This window comes from Saccostrea cucullata, unplaced genomic scaffold (assembly GCF_032062105.1).
Source record: "Saccostrea cucullata isolate Sc308-1 unplaced genomic scaffold, CSIRO_AGI_Scuc_v1 ctg14, whole genome shotgun sequence".
NCBI classification, from domain to species: Eukaryota; Metazoa; Mollusca; class Bivalvia; order Ostreida; family Ostreidae; genus Saccostrea; species Saccostrea cuccullata.
The window spans coordinates 1,284,437-1,305,934 of NW_026941090.1; the positions used below are offsets into that span (position 1 = coordinate 1,284,437).

General features: G+C 34.4%; 1 protein-coding gene across 1 annotated transcript; it reads left to right on the forward strand.

Annotated features, from left to right (window-relative positions):
- The first annotated feature begins 765 nt into the window (after positions 1-765).
- LOC134257105 (E3 ubiquitin-protein ligase RNF19B-like) lies at positions 766-21,492 on the forward strand. Its single transcript, XM_062739747.1, has 11 exons — positions 766-926; positions 8,214-8,818; positions 12,143-12,416; positions 14,429-14,564; positions 15,079-15,223; positions 16,100-16,262; positions 16,520-16,634; positions 16,781-16,939; positions 17,156-17,387; positions 19,016-19,171; positions 19,415-21,492. The coding sequence occupies exons 2-11, from the start codon at positions 8,232-8,234 to the stop codon at positions 20,142-20,144; spliced, it is 2,697 nt and encodes an 898-aa protein (XP_062595731.1). The 5' UTR covers positions 766-926; positions 8,214-8,231; the 3' UTR covers positions 20,145-21,492.
- Positions 21,493-21,498: the final 6 nt, after the last annotated feature.

The window sequence follows — 21,498 nt, forward strand, 5'->3', positions numbered from 1 at the left end:
CTTCACACATATGCAAGATTTTCACTGTTGAAAAATGCATTGTCTTATTTCATGATAACAAGAAAACTTCTTAAAAAGAGAAATTGGGGAATTATAAGTATTATCAAAACTCGGCAATTTTTATTAAGATTTAGTAGAAATACGATTGTAAAAATTAAACTATTTTAAGGTATTTTTCTGATGTATAAAATTTATATTCATGACCCCTTGCCTTTTTGAATACAGAAAATATTTTGCTAGCTACGCCACTGCTATTGAATGATTATAATAAAAACAATATTGAGTTGTGTCAATTTTCTTATTTGAGAAAATCATTGCTTTAGTTTTATCAGAGTTAACAGTTTATTTGCAAATTTTCTTTGCGGTGAATTTGGATCCCCTCACCACCACCACCATAAAACAATGACATTACAGAAATAGCCAATAGGACTTCTTGTTCAAATGGTGTCATTAAAACATCTTTATCTATTACCTAGCTGTTTTTATCGTTTCAACTTTGAATAGATGAGCACGTAGTATAATAAGACTCATCGATTCATTTTCGTGAGACGCCCCTTGGATCATAAATAAATTTAGATCCGCCAAATTATGGGGACTAGCAAAGCTAAACTAGTTCTCTTCTGCATTAGGACTCTCGTGTTATTTTTTAAGTTTTTCAGATTCCCACATAAATAATTTATTAATATCAATTTACAAAACCAACTTCCTCCCTTTCATTCATTGAAAAACCTGTGTGAAAAATTTAACAATTATTAAATATGCACTTCCGGCAGGGTGTAGCCATCTTGTTTTAACTGTCATCAACGGTTGCGAAAAAGATTTGAGAAAATGGAGATATTCAAAAGAATATCTCAACAAAAGACAAGGAATAAGCCCCACATATATAGTTAAGAAGAACATATATATTTTTTAATCTTAAGATTTAGGTAAGTAAGATTTTATTGAATATGTGAGCGGTGTTTATTTTTAGATTTTCATGATTAGAAAAACACTTTGATGTGAAAATAATTAATTGATCACAAATTCTTGGTTTGAAAAGTGGGTTATTATTTTAATGTTTATGACGCTATAAATAAAAAAAAAAAACATTTTTCCAGGGTAATTTTGTATTTCAATGTTTTGGAATTATAGGCCTTACAAAGTTAGTAGTTACATCGTTTCGTTCCATTTATGGACTTAAATTCCTGAGAAAGATTGTAACTTATGTAAGCATCTGAGTTGGTCTGTTATCTGTATTTACATGCAAAGAGAGGTTTTATCAGGTTGGGCACACACCACCAAATGGTCATTTAACCCCGTTTGGTGGTCAATCGCCCATATCAGCGTCTTTAATATGTTTTACGGTGTGACCGTTGGGGCGAGCGCAGTTATTTACTGTCAAAAACCTTTTCACAGCTTTTACTTGCACTGCCTACCCTCAGTTCATGAAAAAAAGAAAAGAATAAAAAGGAATCACTTCTCAGGCGTCGGGACTTTTCGGAAGTTTCCGACAAAATCGGAAATACCCGAGCCGTTAAGTGACGAAAGTATGACGTCATATAAAAAGTCCTGTTGACTTAGAACGCAAACTATAGTTTTGTGGCATGGATATTGCATTAAATCGTTGTTTCTAATTTTTTTCAAGTAAGGCCGGAATTAAAAATATCTTTGTTTCCCCTAACCCGACCCTTAATTCTCAAGTTGGGTCGGTAGGTAGGTAAACAATTTTATTTTTCTGACAGCAGCTTTGAAAATATATCATAAAATTAAATGGAAAATTACCTTTGAAAATGGAAAAGTACAAAAGAAAGCGATTTGTAAACAAAATGCTAAGTATCATACATATGCCGTTTTAATGCAAAATCCATGATTAATTAATTCACAACTGTTATTCAAGTGAACTTGTGAACCATCTTACACCAGACTACATTTATATAACTCGAATAAAAAAGACAAGATTCTCAAATACGCAAAAACCTGGCATCCGAGTATATTTTTTCAAACCTTCCATCAGCCTCCAGTGCTTGTAGACAATCAATGTACTTTTTTGAGGGCCATGGTATTTGATAGTGAGTTACGATAGAGCCTTTTCGTTTAAAGGAGTTAAGGCGACAATCGATTGTAAATATTTCATCGATAAATCGCTATAGAGAAGCCGTATTTTTGAAGGTTTAACTTTTAAATTCAAAAGGGACGTCATGAAAACCTCGGCGGTAAACAAAATGGGGAATGTGCATGGTGAAGAGGTTCCCGCCTGCTTATAGCTAAAGTGTGCTGCAACACGATCTAAAGTTTGGAGTTTTTTTTGGCTTTCGGAAAAAGGGAAATGGCCCTCCATGCAAAAATAATTTACAGATGGACACGGTTATTTGTAAATTGTGTAAAAAGTTGTATGCCAATAAATGTAAATTGAAGTTCGTGGTCACATGTCATGCAATTCTACTCGTGCTGTCAAAATTTTAATGAATAAATGTTAATTAACAATATTTAATTGATTATATAATCGAATCTACACATGATAAAAATCTATATAAAATTCATAGTCACGAAGTTTACAATAACTAAATAAAGGCATAGAAAGGCCATCTGAGTTATATTTATCAGGCTAATTTTAAGTCGCAGGTTTTAATACAACTCCTATGGTTCCATGATGGCATAGATAAACTGGTTATTAGATCAAAACTCAAATAAAATGCAGTGAAATTGAATGATGTGTTCACTAGGTGGGCCCTTCATCTACTCATGAGGCGGGCCTTACCATGTAAATACGTACCTTAAATTCAAAGACATGTTTGTTTTTTGTTGTTATCAATCTACTACCTTAATTAAATCATATATTATTACTACTTCAAAAAGTGTTTTCTTCTCTATCAACTTAAAGAAAAGCACAAATACAAATCATTTAAAATAAAAGGCAATTTTATTCAAAATTATTTAATATGTTTAAAAGTGAAGATATGTCGAAGAAGTGATACACAAAGTTAACATACGTACATAAAATCGTCATTGTTTTATGAAGAGCTAATGCCCTGTAATCACATCTGGACGTAATTTTATTTCCAACAAATGCTTCAAAATCGCAGTGGAACAATGTCGGCCGTTCTGATAAAAACTGATTTTGATGAAATTGTATTTTATCAAACTTGGTTAACTAAAAAAAATATTTGAATCATCTTATTTAAAAAATCTTTTCACTTGGGCACATTTTTTATGTTGGATTTTGGCAGTGTCTTTTCCATTAAGTAGATTATAATTTAATGAGGAATGCAAAATTCCAAAACTTGAACACCTTTTGTAAACGGTTTATATGTATATTGTCAAAGTTTGCTTATGCGATGTAACTGCTCCAGTTCGTCCGTTTGTATCCAGTGTCGTGTGTATTTGTAAACAATCTTTCAAAATGCTACTCCTAAAATACACTGTTTTGGTTCTGATTTCAATATAACTTGGCACACAAGCACAGTTGACACCTTGTTGATTACCTGTTATCTGTGTATCGGTTTTTGATTTTGAAACAGGTGTTGCACCGAAATACTGTATTATTCAAAAATAGAAATTTCTGTGAAATTCTTTCAAAATGCTACTTCTCCTACAGTTTTGGTCTAATTTCAGTATAACTTGGCACATAAGTAGACTACACTAAGATACATAATTCTCTTTATCGGTTTTTGATTTCGATGAACGGTGTTGCCGTGGTTACTAAAAATAGAAATTTCTGTGAAATTCAAATCTTCAAGGGCCTAATACAGAAAAATACACTTCTACATTTTTGAATCCTGATTTCAATATAATTAGCACACAAGTATGACTACACTATTTAATTGAACCAAACTGTTTATCAATTTTTGCTATATACAAGAACGGTGTTGTCGTTGTTGCTAAAAATAGAAATTTCTATGAATTATTCTTTCAAAATGCTACTCCTCCTACAGTTTTGGTCTGATTTCAATATAACTTGGCACACAAGTAGACTACACTAAGATACATAATTTTGTGTATTGGTTTTTGATTTCGATTAACGGTGTTGCCTTGTTACTAAAAATTGAAATTTCTGTGAAATTCTTTCAAAATGCTACTCCTCCTACAGTTTAGGTCAGATTTCAATATAACTTGGCACACAAGTAGACTACACTAAGATATGGTAATTTTATATCGGAATTGTTTCGATGAACGGTGTTGCCATGGTAACTAAAAATAGAAATTTCTGTTAAAAAATCTCAAAAAGCTACTCCTCCTACAGTTTTGGTCTGATTTTAATATAATGTGGCATGCAAGTAGACTATGCTAAGAACATAAAGAGACTTGATGAAATCATTATTCTTTTTATTGGTTAACTAAAAAAAATATTTGAATCATCTTATTTAAAAAACTTTTCTCTTCCTTTGCTATAAGTACAAACCAGTAGAGCTTCAGTCTCGACAGAGACTTCTGGTTTATTTTGGCCTAAGTTGTTGCTATGTTTTAGCCACCATGTTGCTATGCACCGCAAAGGATTATTGGGAGTTTGGAATTTTTTCACGCGGTGAGATAAAAATTTCTTGGAACAATGTGCAGATTTCAACCCGAATTTCCTCCCTTCGTACACGTTAGTCTATTGAGCTCGCTATATGAGCGGCGCTTTGCGCCGCCTCGCTGCGCTCGCTATTACCTACCAAATGGGAGAGAAAAATCGTTTTGTTCAGTTCTCTGGAATGACGTGAAATGGCGCATAATTTCAACTCACGGGGAACTCACAGAACAAAAAAAATCAGAATCTCAACGCTGACTTTTTTGCGCAGTGGTTCAAATATTGGACAAAATCGTCACCTATGTAAACGTCAAGTGTAACGTTTCTGTGTTTTAACTTAAAAAGAAAAATTCCCTCCATCTGGCGTGTAGTTGCACCTATCGATCGTGTTTATCACTTCATATTTTTGTCATCTGGGCAACCGATCAATTATCTAAACCAATTAAAATTAATAATAAAATTAAAATCTAATACAATTTTTTCCGAACTTGGGTCAAAAGACTGAATTAACTACGGAGACCCATTAGTGTTAATTTTCAATAAGTAAAATAAGAGGAAGGGTAAGAATTCGCTTTTATTTCGTTTATTTCGTATGCAATGGCTTTATTCTTTATAAAAATTCTCCAGTGCCTAAGTAAATGCACTTTTGCTTTATTTTACTAAAAATTGGATTTGAATAAAAAAGGCCGCCATTGGTAGGTGAAAAAGACGCCGATATGGACGATTGATCATCAAACGGGGGTTAAATGACCATTTGGCGGTGTGTGCCCAACCTGTTTATTATAAAAAATATCTATTTTGATAATTCAGACAATGTGCAGTGTATGTTTACATGCACTATCATTTTAATGGATTCTTGTAAGGAAGATGGACATTTAAAAGATGTTCCAGTGGAAAACATTAAAGAATAAACGTATCAGTAAAATCAGTTTTCAGTGTAACGAACATGGACAAAATAGTGTGCCAATGCCTCTTGTGAAACAAATAAGAAGATAAAATATTAATCTAAGCTATAGCAGAATTTCCTTTTATATTTCAGTTAACAATAGTGCCACAATTCACAATATTTATATTTGCTGTGTTTTTCTAGTGAGCCTGTTGTGAAATTCATTAGGCCATAATAAAAAAAATTCCCAGACTCTCATCCAATTTTTTTTAAATAATCAAGGCGGGCAGGTTTATATATTTTTTTCCATTTTGCAGAATTTTTATCGACCTGGTCAATCGGTGCAGACTGATCTATTATACCTGAATAAAAGTCATAACAGAGGTCCATTTATCTCACTACACATCATCAGCTTTCTTAAGAACCAATGACCCTTGTTTAATATATATTATAGCAATTACCATCTTTTCGGAAATTTGCAAGCGTACTTAATATAAATGTAAAATTAAACCGACATTGGCGATTCCGCGGAATTATGACCTCGCGGAAAAAAGTACTTCTACAGTATTATAGCAATTACCATCTTTTCAGCTGTAAAATTAAACCGACATTGGCGGGATTTGAAACGAAAGTTGAATGGTAGTGGAATAAAGATCTCGATCAGAATTCAGACAAAGAAAAAAAAAAACGGGGAAAAAACTGAGGTGGGGTATAAAAAATCAGGGCATACGGGGATGAGAATCTAAGAATATTTTAATTATGTCCTTAATTGATTTGAATACCATTTTTGTGTATACTCCCTTGTAGAAATAAACATGGAGCAACTCATGCTAATATGATGCAGCAATTTTTTTTTCATCCATTGGGAAAGGGTCCAATACTGGTTCAGTTGGGAAAAATAATGTCCAAGAAGAACAAAGGAGAATTTTCTCTCATTTTATCAAATGAAACATATTTTGCATACTTTGCAGACTTTTAAAAGTTTATGATGGATATGTGTCAGTAGAGGGATATTGGAACTGGAAGGCTGTTGAATACTTCACCAAAAAGAAATCTCAGGGATTTTCCCCTGCCCTGTATAGGAAAGAATATGGGACCCATTCCCAATTGCAAAACCCTAGCTTCCATTCTCCCAAAAAGTGAACAGTATGTGTTCAATTTTTGAATGCACAAAAACTCCACAGACTTATCTTGATCAAAATTCATGTAAAACAAACATGGTCAGGTTTGAAATCTAAATGAAATGAACAAAATTATCAATTTTATTCATCACAAGTGTTTATTTTTTTATAAAAAAACTTCATGCAGTAAAATTTACCACAAAGTGAAAAATTGAAATTCATAATTTCTAGGAAATAGGAAAGCTTATTTGGCGTATGGCTAATTACAAGTCATGCTGAGGTAGAGCTTTTAACAATCCAGTTTGTTTAGGATGGACATTTTCTATTTATGCTTCCATATTGAAAATAAATTGCCAAGATTTTCCAGATTCATTCACAAATACACAACATGCTTAAAATTTAGACTACATGTTTGAAATTCCTTTGGAAATTTTTTTTATTACTTTATCATGTTTATGTAACAATTTTGAAACAACATGTCTCATGAGTTAAGCATCCTGGTGTTTCTATTTATACATTGCAAAATAAAGAAATTAATTATAAATAGAAGATAAATACAGAAAAATAAGACAGAACTTTACAGAAGTGAATATGAAAAACAAGTAGTAAAAATAAGTGTATATTATGTTTGTGATCATCTGAGTGGAATTGTTTTTATGTACCCTAAAGCAGGAAATATTAAAATATTATCCTGGGATTAGCAGATGGGAAAAGGAGCTAATTATGTTAACTTACTTGATAGGTTTTAGTCCAACCAGATTTCTTTAGTGTGATAATTGTTAAGAAAAAAATTATTTTAATATTTGAGTATAGCCAAACAAGGAATGAAGTGTACATGTCTAACCATCTAACCAGTCTACTAAAACTTTTTTTGAGAAATGGACAGCGATGGAATATATCACAGTTATATATTTATTGTCAAATTCCATCATACATTGCAATATATCACAATAATTTTTTTAAGGGAACATCCACACTTATGTACATATCAGAAGTGGTGAAGTACGTCATCTGGAACAAAAAAAACCCAGTTAGAAGTTACTAAGAACTCACTTATAAAGAAAACTCATATACTTGTACATGTTGTAAGGATGTTTTAATAAACAAGACTTTTCCTTATGTTTCTGTTACATGTACGATAAATGAATGTAAAGAATCTTGGTTTTAAGGAAGTAAAATTTCAGGTCCCAGTGACTTGGTTGTTTTTTTTATCCTAAATTTATAGTATAAGTGCTTTTTCGTTCTCAATATCCTGTTTAAGATAAAGATGTATATTTGGGATTTTCCTTTGTGTTGTGCGTAACACTTTAACCACATTCACATTAACATGATTAAGCTGCCTATTTCAGTTCCTGGAATACTGGATACAAAGTTACAATTATTGTACCAGGGGTTAAGCCATTACTTCAATTGTTGAAATTCTGCATATTGAAGTGTGTAGAGGCAGTGATATTTGTTTTCACCATTTGATTACATTCATCATGTTCATGTGATAAATTTAAAGCAGTTTGTTCATCGTAATATGCTAGCCATTTTTAATTAACAGACATCATTTCTAAGGAGGGGATTTTAGAGATTATAAGTGATTGTACGTGAACATGGATTGCCTCTCATTAAGTGCCAGAGGTGTACCAATTACAGGAAATGAGAATTTCTTTCAATATGAATTATGTGATGGGATATTATGCACTGTGTTTCATAATGTTTATTATTATTACAGGAAATAATATCCATTGAAATGAAAAAGAGAGATTCAGAAGGAGTACATGCAGTGTCAGCCATGTCGGTTTCGTCCGGTAATTCCCGGGGTTCGGAGCGCCGGAGACTCAGTCGGTTTTCTCTCAGACGACTGTTTTATCCTGGAGTTAGGACTGGTAAATCCAAGTCCAGGATCAGTTTAGACTCGGACTCTGGTAAATCTGAGATGAGCTTAAGTCCAGCTTCCTCAGAAAGAGAGCCAGCCCATCCGGTTCACATCATGAACCAGACTGTACCGGAGACTGAGCATGTGCCGGTGAAGAGTTCGGCGTCGGGAATGAGGGAGTGCCCCCTGTGTTTGATAGAGCGACCGGTTGAAGATTTCCCAGAAATCATGACATGCCACCATCGGTCCTGTAGCACCTGTCTGCAGACATATCTAAAAATAGAAATCACGGAGAGTCGGATCAACATATCCTGTCCGGAGTGCACGGAGAAGTACCACCCTAACGACATACAAAACATCCTCCCGAACCAGGGCCTGATGGATAAATATGAGGATTTCATGGTCCGGCGAGTCCTGGTCTCGGATCCCGACACTCGCTGGTGTCCAGCCCCAGACTGTGGGTAAGAACCAGTCTTGTATATTTACTAATTTGACTGTTGTTTGATGTAGTCTGAGGTTTATTAAACTATTTCATATTTAAATAAATTTCTACACTGGAATGACTAAAACCATTGTGATGAGATATGATTTGTAGCAAGAGGTCATTGATGTGTATAAGGCTGAGTTCATCGCTTCATGTAATGTAAAAAAAAAAAAAAAGAAATTTGTTATTAACAAAGTGCATGCAAGAAATATGCCATGAGCACTAGATATAATGGCCTCTAAATGGTTTGTCAGAAAAAGAAATCATTTATTTATCATTCCAATCACTTAGATTATAAAAATTGGCTATATCAATTGTCAGTCTGATGTCCACAAATCAAAGTGGCTTGATGGATCAATTCCTATATGTATCCTTTCATCTGATCCCTGTGTGAATACTCATTTATATAGAAAAATCAGATTTGTAGCCCTGGATATTATTTGAATAGTTAATCCCAGATGATATTATAGGTCATTTACTAGAGGAAAAAAATAATGTTCTGCTAAATGTTTTGGCCATGGGACATTTTTGTTTTCTAGAGAAAAGTTCATTTTTAGCTCTACTGGTCAGAGACCAGAAGAGCTTATGCGATAGTAATGCGTCCGTCGTCCGTCCGTCTGTCTGTCTAGCTGTCTGTCTGTCCGTCTGTCTGTCTGTAAACAATTTTTCAAAATGCTACTCCTCCTACAGTTTTGGTCTGGTTTCAGTATAACTTGGCACACAAGTAGACTACACTAAGATACATAATTCTATATATCGGTTTTTGATTTTGATGAACGGTGTTGCCGTGGTTACTAAAAATAGAAATTTCTGTTAAATTCTTTCAAAATGCTACTCCTCCTACAGTTTTAATCTGATTTCAATATAACTTGGCACACAAGTAGACTACACGAAGATACACAATTCTCTGTATCAGTTTTTGATTTCAATGAACGCTGTTGCCGTGGTTACTAAAAATAGAAATTTCTGTGAAATTCTTTCAAAATGCTACTCCTTCTACAGATTTAGTCTGATTTCAATATAACTTGGCACACAAGTAGACTACAATAAGATACATAATTCTGTGTATCGGTTTTTGATTTCGATGAACGGTATTGCCGTGGTTACTAAAAATAGAAATTTCTGTGAAATTCTTTCAAAATGCTACTCCTTCTACAGTTTTAGTCTGATTTTAGTATAACTTGGCACACAAGTAGACTACAATAAGATACATAATTCTGTATATCGGTTTTTGATTTCAATGAACGGTGTTGCCGTGGTTACTAAAAATAGAAATTTCGGTGAAATTCTTTCAAAATGCTACTCCTTCTACAGTTTTAGTCTGATTTCAATATAACTTGGCACACAAGTAGACTACAATAAGATACATAATTTTGTGTATCGGTTTTTGATTTCGATGAACGGTGTTGCCGTGGTTATTAAAAATAGAAATTTCGGTGAAATTCTTTCAAAATGCTACTCCAAATACAATTTTAGTCTGATTATAATATAAATGTGGCATGCAAGTAGACTGCACTAAGAATATAAAGAGACTTAATCAAGGATCATTATTCTATTTATTGCTGTTGAAAAGTTTCAATTTCCAACTGCTTAAGTACTTTTCTCTTCCTTTGCTATAAGTACAAACCAGTAGAGCTTCAGTCTTGACAGAGACTTCTGGTTTGTATCATCATGATCATAAAAAAGAAACAATTGTCATATATACAGATACAGGCTTATACAATATGAAACAATTCTTTAGTTTTACTGAAAGCAGGGAATATTTTCAATTTTGGGTTGGTATGGGTTCTTGGAGACATATATGAAACAAATTCATTGGTGGACAATTTTATAAATAGGTCTTTGAGCTTTGGCAATGAAAGTTCATATCACAGCTCCTAGTCTCCTTATGGCATGTCGATTTCAAGGTCAAAAGTTAAAGGTCAGAAATCATACATTGTAAAAAATGGTTTTTAGATTATAATTTTACTCAACCCTCTCTGCTTCTCCTCACTGTCGGTGCTCGAGGCCACTACAAAGGATTTCAATCTCCCTGGGACTGCAGCTACTCAAGGTGCTGTCCTCATGGTCAAACCCCTACTGTTTAGGTCTTTGAGGACAGTACTTTTCCAGCTTTCCTCTGGCCAGCCTCTATTTCTTTTCCATTGGGTGTCCACGGTAGGGCAACCCTGCTCATTATTAAATGATTAGGAATTTTGGTGCTCTCTAATTGGTCTAGACGCCTTTTCCAGAGATGTACCACAGAGTGAGTTCACCTCATTTGAGGTTTATTCGGGTTTTCCCTCTTGACCAACCATAGATTTGCTGACAGGTTTTTTGACCAATCAGATTGCGTGTTTCAAAGCATGTGTCGGTGTGAATGTAAACATGTCAGATGCCAGTACCAAGGAGATTAAATGCTTTTGAAAGTAAATGGTTTAGTATTCATTGTTTAATAATATTGTTTTTCAATTTTTAACTACTAGTTGTTAATTAGATAAGTCATGACAATTATATTATAGGTGTTTATATTTGATGGAGACAAGATTGAAAGTGTCAAAAGTGTTGTAAAATTCCTGATCATTTAATAAAACCGTTATTGACTTTTGAATTGGTCTACTCGTGACTATACAGATTTGGTCAGGGATTGGTTAACCTCGGCCTCCGGCCTCGGAAACCAATACCTGACCAGGTCTGTATAATCACGGGTAGACCCTGGTCAGGAATTGGTTAACCTCGGCCTCCGGCCTCGGTCAACCAATACCTGACCAGGTCTGTATAGTCACGAGTAGACCTCATCAAAAGTCAATGATTGTATACAGTACCTCTAGTTCCATAATTTAACCGTATTATTCACTAAATGTTTTCACCATGCAGAGAGAGAATTTTTTTTGTGGCAACAAGAAATTCTGGATTAGGGACCGCAATAATTTAAGGTCGACATTTAGTGATTTCGTAGCAGGTGTGACTTGAAGATCTTAGTTGTTAAACATGTAGATCAATACACTCCCCATTTTTACAGTGAATCTGATGTTGTTCATAACATCTATTTTTAGTTTAAATCTCTTTTATGCTACATGTGTTTTGTGTCACGTCATTACTGTATTTTTCTGTTCGTCACTAGTATAATCCTTATTAATGATCCTGCATTAAATGCCAAAGGGAAAGGTTTAGTAAAAAGACGTTATGATGTACAAATATAACATCACAGGCAAAAGAATGCACATGACTTTGGTGATATTTTCAACTTTTAAAACTTGAAATCCCCTCTAAAAATGAAAGATGAAACAATTTGAATATTTAATATTATTTTTGTTGACAGGTATGCAGTGATTGCCACAGGTTGTGCAGGGTGTCCCAAGATTAAATGTGAGAGGCCAGGATGTGACACACACTTTTGTTACCACTGTAAACAACACTGGCACCCAAACAAGACATGTGATGCGGCCAGGGCAGAAAGGTCACCCAACATGCGCTCTGCCACAACAACTTATGGTCCTGACATGGAGTTACATAACAGTACGTGTCCCTCGTGTTTTATCCAGCTCTTAATTAAAGACAAATGGAAGGGCCTTCTACAGGCATCTAAGACCACGGTCTAATCCTTTTTATGCTGTCCATTGGAATACATGTATTTTTATATCTTAAAAAAATATTTTTTAAAAGATTTTTATAAGCTAAGATTTTTATTATTATTATTATTTTTTTTTTTTTTACATTTTTATGAATAAAAAATTGCATTGTACTCTTGAAAGTATATTATTGAAAAATACTAAGTGAAATTCCATGTAAATCTACAAAATGCTGTTTATTGATTTTTTAGGTCACCTGAGTAAACTCAGGTGACCTATTGCTATCCGTTTTCGTCCGTCGTCGTCCGTCGTCCATCGTGTGTTAACATTTGAACATTTTCAGCTTCTTCTCTGCAACCACTGCACCAATTTCAACCAAATTTGGCACAAAGCATCTATGGCTAAAGGGGAACAGAAATTGTGAATTTCATGATCCCTGCCCCCCTGGGGCCTGAGGGGTGGGGCCAAAACCACTAAAATTAATGCAATCTTTAAAAATCTTCTTCTTTACTCCTGGACATCAAGCAGTCAAACTGTTTGCATGATTGTAATCAGCATTGAGTCCTCTACCAAAATTGTGAAATTCATGGCCCTGGGGTCAGGGGTTCTAGTGCTAGGACGGGGCTAAAGTAAGTATATAGTGAATAATGCATTATTTCTTTGAAAATCTTCTTCTCTGCTCACTGGGTATTAAATAAACCAACTCAAGTACATAGTTATGATGAGCAAGAGTGCCTTACCAAAACTGTGAAATTTATGGCCCCAGGGTCAGGGTTCTGGTGTTAAAATGGGGCTCTATTGATTATATATAGTGAATATACATGAAAATTCTTTAAAAATCTTCTCTGCCACTGGGTATTAAATAAACTAACCATGTACATATTATGATGAGCAGGTAGTGTCTAAATTCAAAGTTGTTGAATTTTATGGCCCCAGGGTCAAGGATTCTGGTGTTGGGGACCCAAGTTTTACATTGAATATATAGGAAAAATACATGAATTAAAAAAAATCTTCTTCTCTGAACCACTGGGTAGGAAAAACTAAAACTCATGTGCATAGTTATAATGAGGTAGTGTCAATTCAAAGTTTGTGAATTTTATGGTCCCAGGGTAGGGTTGGGGTGTTAGGGCGGGGCTCTATAGTTTTATATAGTAAATATATAGGAAAAATCTTTAAAAATCTTCTTCTCAAGAACCACTGGGTATTAAATAAAAACTCATGTGTATAGTTATGTTGAGCAAGAGTGCTTTTACCAAAATTATGAATTTTATGGCCCCAGGGTCAAGGGTTCTGGTGTGTGTAGGATGGGGGGCTCAAGTTGATTATATAGTGAAATATACAAAATTCTTTGAAAATCTTCTTCTCTGAACCCTAGGAATTAAATAAACTAACTAAGTGCATAGTTATGATGAGCAAGAGTGCTTCAACCAAAATTGTGAATTTTATGGCCCCAGGGTCAAGGGTTCTGGTGTTGAGGGGGGGCTCTATTGATTATATAGTGAAAATTCATGAATTCTTTGAAAATCTTCTTCTCTGCTCCTAGGTATTAAATAAACTAACTAAGTGCATAGTTCTGATGAGCAAGAGTGCCTCAACCAAAATTGTAAATTTTATGGTCCCAGGGTCAGGGGTTCTGGTGTTAGGGTGGGGCCAAAATGGCCGACCCAAGTTTATATATAGGGATATAATGGGAAACCAATATATTTAAAATCTTCTTTTCAAGTATTCAAATAAATGATTAGTGATATTTATATGGAATGCATCCTAAATTAGATTGAAGTTCAAATCATGAACCCCAGGGAGGTTCTGGTCCCCCCACCATCACCTCAGTAAACTTTAGTTTGATCTATATGTGCTTTTTCCTAGTGAATTCTCAGGTGAGCGCTGTGGCCCCTGGGCTTCTTCTTGCTCCTAGGAATTAAATAAAAAAAAAGGTGAAACAATTTGAATATTTAATATTATTTTTGTTGACAGGTATGCAGTGATTGCCACAGGTTGTGCAGGGTGTCCCAAGATTAATGTGAAAATACATTAAATGTGACACACACTTTTGTTACCACTGTAAACAACACTGGCACCCAAACAAGACATGTGATGCGGCCAGGGCAGAAAGGTCACCCAACATGCGCTCTGCCACAACAACTTATGGTCCTGACATGGAGTTACATAACAGTACGTGTCCCTCGTGTTTTATCCAGCTCTTAATTAAAGACAAATGGAAGGGCCTTTTTAAAAGGCATGTGTGGACCTAGGGACGGTTTAATCCTTTTTATGCTGTCCATTGATATACATGTATTTTTATATCTTAAAATATGTTTTTTAAAGATTTTTACAAGCTAAGATTTTTTTTTTACATTTTTATGAATAAAAAATTGCATTGTACTCTTGAAAGTATATTATTGAAAAATACTAAGTGAAATTCCATATAAATCTACAAAATGCTGTTTATTGATTTTTCCTGAAATTAAACATGTATGTTTTTTTTATGTTGATAAAAGAATTAATGATTACTTCAGTCAAATTTAAAGATGCAGACTCTTTCAAGAACTTGTAAGAGATTTCTTAGAAGAAAAAATGTTTTCATTTGGTGGATCTCAGCTTAAAATCTGTTCCTTGTTATATAAAATTATTAATGTCCTATCTTATTCATATCTTGTCTTTTAACCTGTGAATGTTTTGTTCGTAGAAGATGACATCAAGCCCTGTCCCCGGTGTGGGGCGTTCATTATGAAGATGAACGATGGATCCTGTAATCACATGGCCTGCCCGGTCTGTGGTGCCGAGTTCTGCTGGCTCTGTATGAAGGAAATATCCGATCTACACTACCTTAGGTATTAATTGTAAATACACATCTATTGGTATTAGTTAGAGTAGTAACTTCTGTATGAAGGAAATATCCAACCTACACTACCTTAGGTATTAACTCTAAATATCCGATCTACACTACCTTAGGTATTAATTGTAAATACACATCTATTGGTATTACTTGGAGTAGATAGTTTTGTGTGAAGAAATACATGTACAATCCAATGACTTAAAGGGACATGTTAGTTGCATGTCATTTGTGAAATGGCTTGTTGAAGAGACTGTTTGGAATTGTTGATGTGTCCAGCTCTCTTTGGTATTTTGGATTGTAAGCTGAGGCTGATTTAGACACGTTTGATAAAATGCAGTGTCGGGCACACTGTTCTTTTCAATTTGTTTCTGCGTTATTGCCATATTGATTTTTATTTTGCCACCAGAGAAGGAAATATGCATCCAATATCACTGCGGCTATCATTCTGAAATGTCAGGAATAATCAAAGTATTCCCTTACCTTATATTTTATGTCTTGTTTTCGAATCTCTTACTCAGTACATAAATCTACATCAATTTCCTTTTAAGTAAATATTTGAGCTCTGAACAGTTCTTTTATGTAACATATTGTTTTTGACACCAGTTTCCTCTACACTGAGTATAATCTCTGAGTTAATCTATAAGAAAGAAAAACATTGTAATAATGATGGTCATGAAAGTGCATCTAATTTAATTATACCCTAGGTTTTCAGTTGTGCGTGTACTTTCTTAAACTTGGTTAGCAAGAAACTATTGTCATACATCTTTCTTTTTTTTTTTGTACTTCTTTTTTTTTTGGTTGCATACATGTATATCAGAACAATTGGGTTGTTAATTAATAATTATATACATGTATTATTTTCCCATTGCAGTCCCTCTGGTTGCACATTCTGGGGTAAGAAACCGTGGAGCCGGAAGAAGAAGATTCTGTGGCAGCTAGGGACTCTGGTGGGCGCTCCGGTGGGGATCACACTAATCGCAGGAATCGCTGTCCCGGCTATGATCATTGGCATTCCAGTCTGGGTAGGAAGAAAGGTGAGAAATAAATACCTTAAGCAAACATGTCATCCCCTGTGTCAGGGTGTAAAATAACATGTTATGGAAATATTGAAATTAAATTGATCCTGCTTGTTCTGTTGATAGAAATTATTTCCAAAATGTTTTGATTGTAATTAATGCAAATAGTAAAATGAAACGTGAAGTTAGATACTACAATTTTTTCCCTCTATAAATCATTAATATCTTTTTTTCCTTTTTTTTGAAGCTCATTTGTCATGACATTGTACTTTTAGATATATTCAAAGTATGAGTTGGTGTATACATCTAAACATAAGCGTAACCTGGCTATAACTGGAGGGGTGGCTGCTTCAGTCATTGTAGCCCCGGTGGTGGCAGGACTAACTGTAGGTAAGTGATTCATCTTCATCTCAAAATTGGTAAAAAAATATCGATAACAATATGTTTTGCTTGTAAACAAATAGGAACATACAAAATTTTCATTTGATTGACTATGGCGTATGTATTGTGATACGTGTATGCTCTATTTGCTACAGCAATAGGAGTTCCTATCCTCCTGGCCTATGTGTATGGTGTGGTACCTATCTCCCTCTGTAGAAGTGGGGGCTGTGGGGTCACAACCTCAGGAAAGGGTGGGGTCAGGTTTGAATTCGATGAGGAAAATGATACAGCAGGAACCATCGGTCAACATTTAGGTCAGTTTTAAGAAAATAAGTATGGTCATTCTTAATTACTATATACAAACATTTCTTTTTTAAGTATACAAGCAAAATAAATAATCACTGAATGGAAGAATAAACAAACAAAATCTTAAAAGCAATGGGTTTGTTTTTAACACCTCATCTCAAATACAATGTTTGCAAAAGATTTTTGGGGAAAACTTTGTTAAAATTTCTTATTCCTGTTTGTAGATAATCAGAGTGTTGGAACAGGCCATAATGTAGCCAACCCTAGCATCGGGCCGAGTATTGGGGATGCCTCGCTGGGTATGACAAGCAGTCTGAGTGCCAGTGGTAGTCACATGGAGAGGATAGGGGTGATTCGAGACGAGGGGGACACTGCCAGTACCAGGGCCATAGGAGGACTCAGTCTCAATGGCAGTATATGTGAGGGGGCCTCACTCATTAGTGCTTTCCAGTCAAAGTAAGTTACATATGATAGTGAACAGCGGGTCTTATTTACATGTGTGAGATATATATCATAAAGTCAGAATACAGGTGAACATTACCTATAATAGTGTAATAAAAGAAGAAGGAAACGTTTACATGGCATTTATTGTACACATTATGATGCATAAGGCCAAAAAAAATAATAGTCTTGTTTCCTGCTACCAGCCAGAAAAAAATAGGGTAGGTAGGTAGGAAAATTATTTTATTTTTTAATTTTATTTTATTTTTTCCAACGGTATTTTTTTGGATATGAACTACTACAAAACCAAATTGAACATGTCATAGCTATGGTCAATATCATCTTTTAAAATGAAATTCCATGTCTTTGGATGCACAACTCATGTGGAATTTTATGAAAGTCCATATTTCATGTATTTTAAACATATATTTCATGTAAGCTATCTAAATTTAATTCCCTGGTTCTCAGGCCAATTTTCTCCATAACAGATGCGGGAGGGCGGCATTTTATTTTTCATTTTATTGGCAATAAAGTAGATGAGGGAGGTATTTTTTTTAATTTTAATTTCCGAATTTTCTTTAATATAAAGCTAATTTTTTTAATCACAGATATACTTTCCATTTCTGGTGAAAATTTCTGCTTTATCCATTGCTTAACAGCGTGTAAACATTGTAGGTAATGTCCTCGAATGTATTTTCAAACGAAGTAGCCAAAATCTCATTGTAAAATGGCTACCGGAAGTGATATTTGAATACTAAACTACGAAACAAATGAGATCGGAAATTTTTTTCCCGGATTGGTCTTCGCAATACCAACTTTTTATTTTATCAAAAATACAATAAAATCGGCAATGCAGCTACCTCAAAACGGATGCGCGCGGGCCTGAGAACCAAGATTTCAATTTTATATGGCCTAAGTCCATATTTTAAACATATATTTCATGTAATACAACTTGAGTATATATATTTTTTTTTTCACTTTTGAAACATGAAATTCCTAAAATTTTGAATTTTTTCCCTAAAAGCTAAAAAAAACTTTAGGGTCGGGTGCAAAAAAATAGGGTAGGTCGGGTAGCAGGAAACAAGACTATTTTTTATTTTGGCCTAAAGCCATTATATGTAAATTCGGTAAAACAGTAATGAAAGAAAAGAATTGCTTTTATAAGGTAATGCTCCAGCTCTGATGATTTTCCTGGAAGAAATCCTGACATGCTTTGTTGAAGTCTGTCACGAAAAAGGAGTATTATACCCAGCTCCCTAAAAATCAATACATGGTCATGCAATGCAGAATTTTCGTTCTTTTATAAAACTAAGAACAACTGGAGTTCTTTATTTCCTGATTTGAATTGTCAGCAGACATGAGATTGACTAAGTGTCTGTTGATTATGAAAAAAAATCAACAGTAACTTATGTCAGTAATGAGCACACATTATGGAATCGAGGGTTTGACAGAAGAATTTTTAATCATGTTCTTTAGAACACAGAGGCAACATGCTTAGTGAGACTAATGCAAAAAATATATACATGTAAGTTCTAGCATCATGGCCCTCATAGCCACGGTGTGAAGTGAAAGGTGACTTCTGTTGATATTGTGACCAGATATCTTTATAAATGATAATTTCTTTATTATTGTCTTGATTCCAGACTTGAAGTGCAAGCAGATGTGTCTTCAAATCTACAGAAGAGAAACAGCTTTAGTAGTGGTTCAGCTAACTTCAGCATCGGGGAGAAGTCAGGGACTGTGTCTATAGGAGACAATGCCAGTACAAAGGCTCTGGCTGGATCTATTGCTGGATACAGGTATGGAGGCAGAAATTCAGACTCGGCAACAGATTATCTAACTGAGCATAGCATCTGTATTAAAACAGATGAAAGTAACTTTATTTTATAACAGTTCAATCTTATGTAATGAGGATATTTATTTATTACATTCGTTTTTGGCTACTGAAATTAATAAACCTCTTCAAATAAGTAGAGGATTAAATATTATAAAGTTTACTTGTCAATCAATTATGTGATATATTGTTAAAACAATCATTTTAGGGACAAGGATAACACATCTATAGGGACATCACCTTATGAAGTGCAGGTTGATGTAGATTCCTCACAGACACAGAGTCCTGAGGACTACTCCGAGAGGAACGTCCCCGAAAAGCCTCGCAATCAATCAGGTCAAAGTTCACCGGTGTCAGGGTGCAGTGTGCGTCTTTCTTCCATGGATGATCACAAGCATAAGTGTCGACGCTGTAAGCGTTCCTTGGCCTGTGATCGCGGATCAGAACAACAAAGTGTTCACTTCTCTGATAGGGTCAGCCTGCAGAACTTTCAGACAGATGAAATCGTTTCCCAAAGTTTGAATGAGAATTCAGAGGAGATGGATTTAAATGAAGAGTCAGTGTTTGAACCAATAAATAATCCTATATTTAAAGAAGTCATATGTGGTAAAACACCAGAGACCTTTAACGATCATTCTTCTGCTTTTGAGAAGGCACTAGCTGCTTCATTACCCGAGGTGGAAAGTGACAAGCCAGTCCTGAAGGGGACGGAGACGGCACGTAAAGCGGTGTCTACGACGGCACTCATCTCACAGCAGGAATTCCAAAGCATGGAGAAACATCGCAATCTAAGTAAAAGTAAAAGTCACGAAGATTGTGCCATAGCTAAGCAGAAACAAAAGAAGGGCAGGATAAGGCATCACAGTTGTGAAATCGCTATGGACTCGGGGCGTATTTCTCCCTCGGTTCTAGCTAATCAGGATCAGTCGGCTCTTTGAGAGCTTTGTCTGTGTCTTTGTCAGTTACTGGCATCATCTCATCAATACTACCTTATATCATTACAGCTCCTTCGTTGTATCATTTATTCTACATGTGTATAATTTTGTAGCCATAGGTTGTCTATTTATAGACTATTAAGAAATTTATCTTTCAAAGACAATGCAGTAAAATGCTACTTTTACCTTTAATAATATACATTTCTGTTATTTAAGTATCATTTTTTGCAAATGAGTGAAGAGTTGGGCCCCCTTAAAAACACCCCCCAAAATACAGAGATCAAATTTAGCTCAGGGAAGCATCAAAGTGAACTTGTGATTGGTTTATACGAGCAGATGGCTGATACGTTTGTTTAAAGTTGTTTGATATCAGAATTTGAATGAGACCAGTTTTAATGTGAGGAGGGTAAGATACAAGTGGATTTACCGGTATGTTTCAGTATTAAAAGAAAACAGGATGAAACAACTTCGGGGTTGAGGGGGCGTCATTGGTGCTCGATATTTTTTTTGTTGTTTATATATTTTTTGTTCTTAGTTGCTCATTGTCATGTTCAGCACAGTGAGGATAAGATTTTGTGATAGCTAATAGATCTTTGATATTGAAAGTTGTTTGAACTCCATTTTGTACAAATTTTGTTTTGTTTTCTTGTTTGGGTAAATGTTGTTTATATTTTCTTGTGGCATGAAAGTTAAGTGCAATCAGTTTATTCTTTGTAATGCATTTATCGTTGTATGGATGTGTATTCCTAAATGAGCTTAAGATTGGTAAACATGTTTTAATTATTTTGAAAGGTTACGTGTATTTTGTACTTTTTTTTTCAGATACTTATATTAATTTCAAAGCACAATTATCTTCTTTAGAGTGTAATACAGTTACTCAAGTGATGTAAAATCTTCTCTTCAAACAAAATGATTCAGTGCCTTTTATAGATGGAGATATGAAATTTTCATTTAACAAAATAATCACATACATAGGAGGCAGTATGCAAAGTTTCTAACAATTTCTTGACCTCCCTACAGAATTCATTTTTTTTCTTTTTTGTTAGATTCTTAAGTAAATTAAAAGAAAACATTAAGATAAATGAAAAAATATACCCCCAAAAATGCATTCTTAAATGGAACATTTATTTTAAAGATACATTAATGTACTTTCTTTTAACTTTATTCGAAATTTATTCAGTGAATTGGTATAAAAAATTTTATGCATATTGCCTCCAGTTAAGCTTTCTTCATTCTTTGGTGTATATTGGGAAGGAATTCAAAGTAATTTAATTCATAAACTTAAGGCTCATCTTACTGCATGTTCATGACCATTTGATGGAAAACAAAAATGTTGCACACATTTGATAACTTTAAA

What these genes read in the sequence shown, in the direction of transcription:
- LOC134257105 (XM_062739747.1), top strand. Translation starts at nt 8,232, where the DNA reads ATGAAAAAGAGAGATTCAGAAGGAGTACATGCAGTGTCAGCCATGTCG. An exon ending in TGTCCAGCCCCAGACTGTGG is followed by an intron (nt 8,819 to 12,142) that starts GTAAGAACCAGT and finishes TTTTGTTGACAG; the next exon opens with GTATGCAGTGATTGCCACAG. An exon ending in TACAGGCATCTAAGACCACG is followed by an intron (nt 12,417 to 14,428) that starts GTCTAATCCTTT and finishes AAATACATTAAA; the next exon opens with TGTGACACACACTTTTGTTA.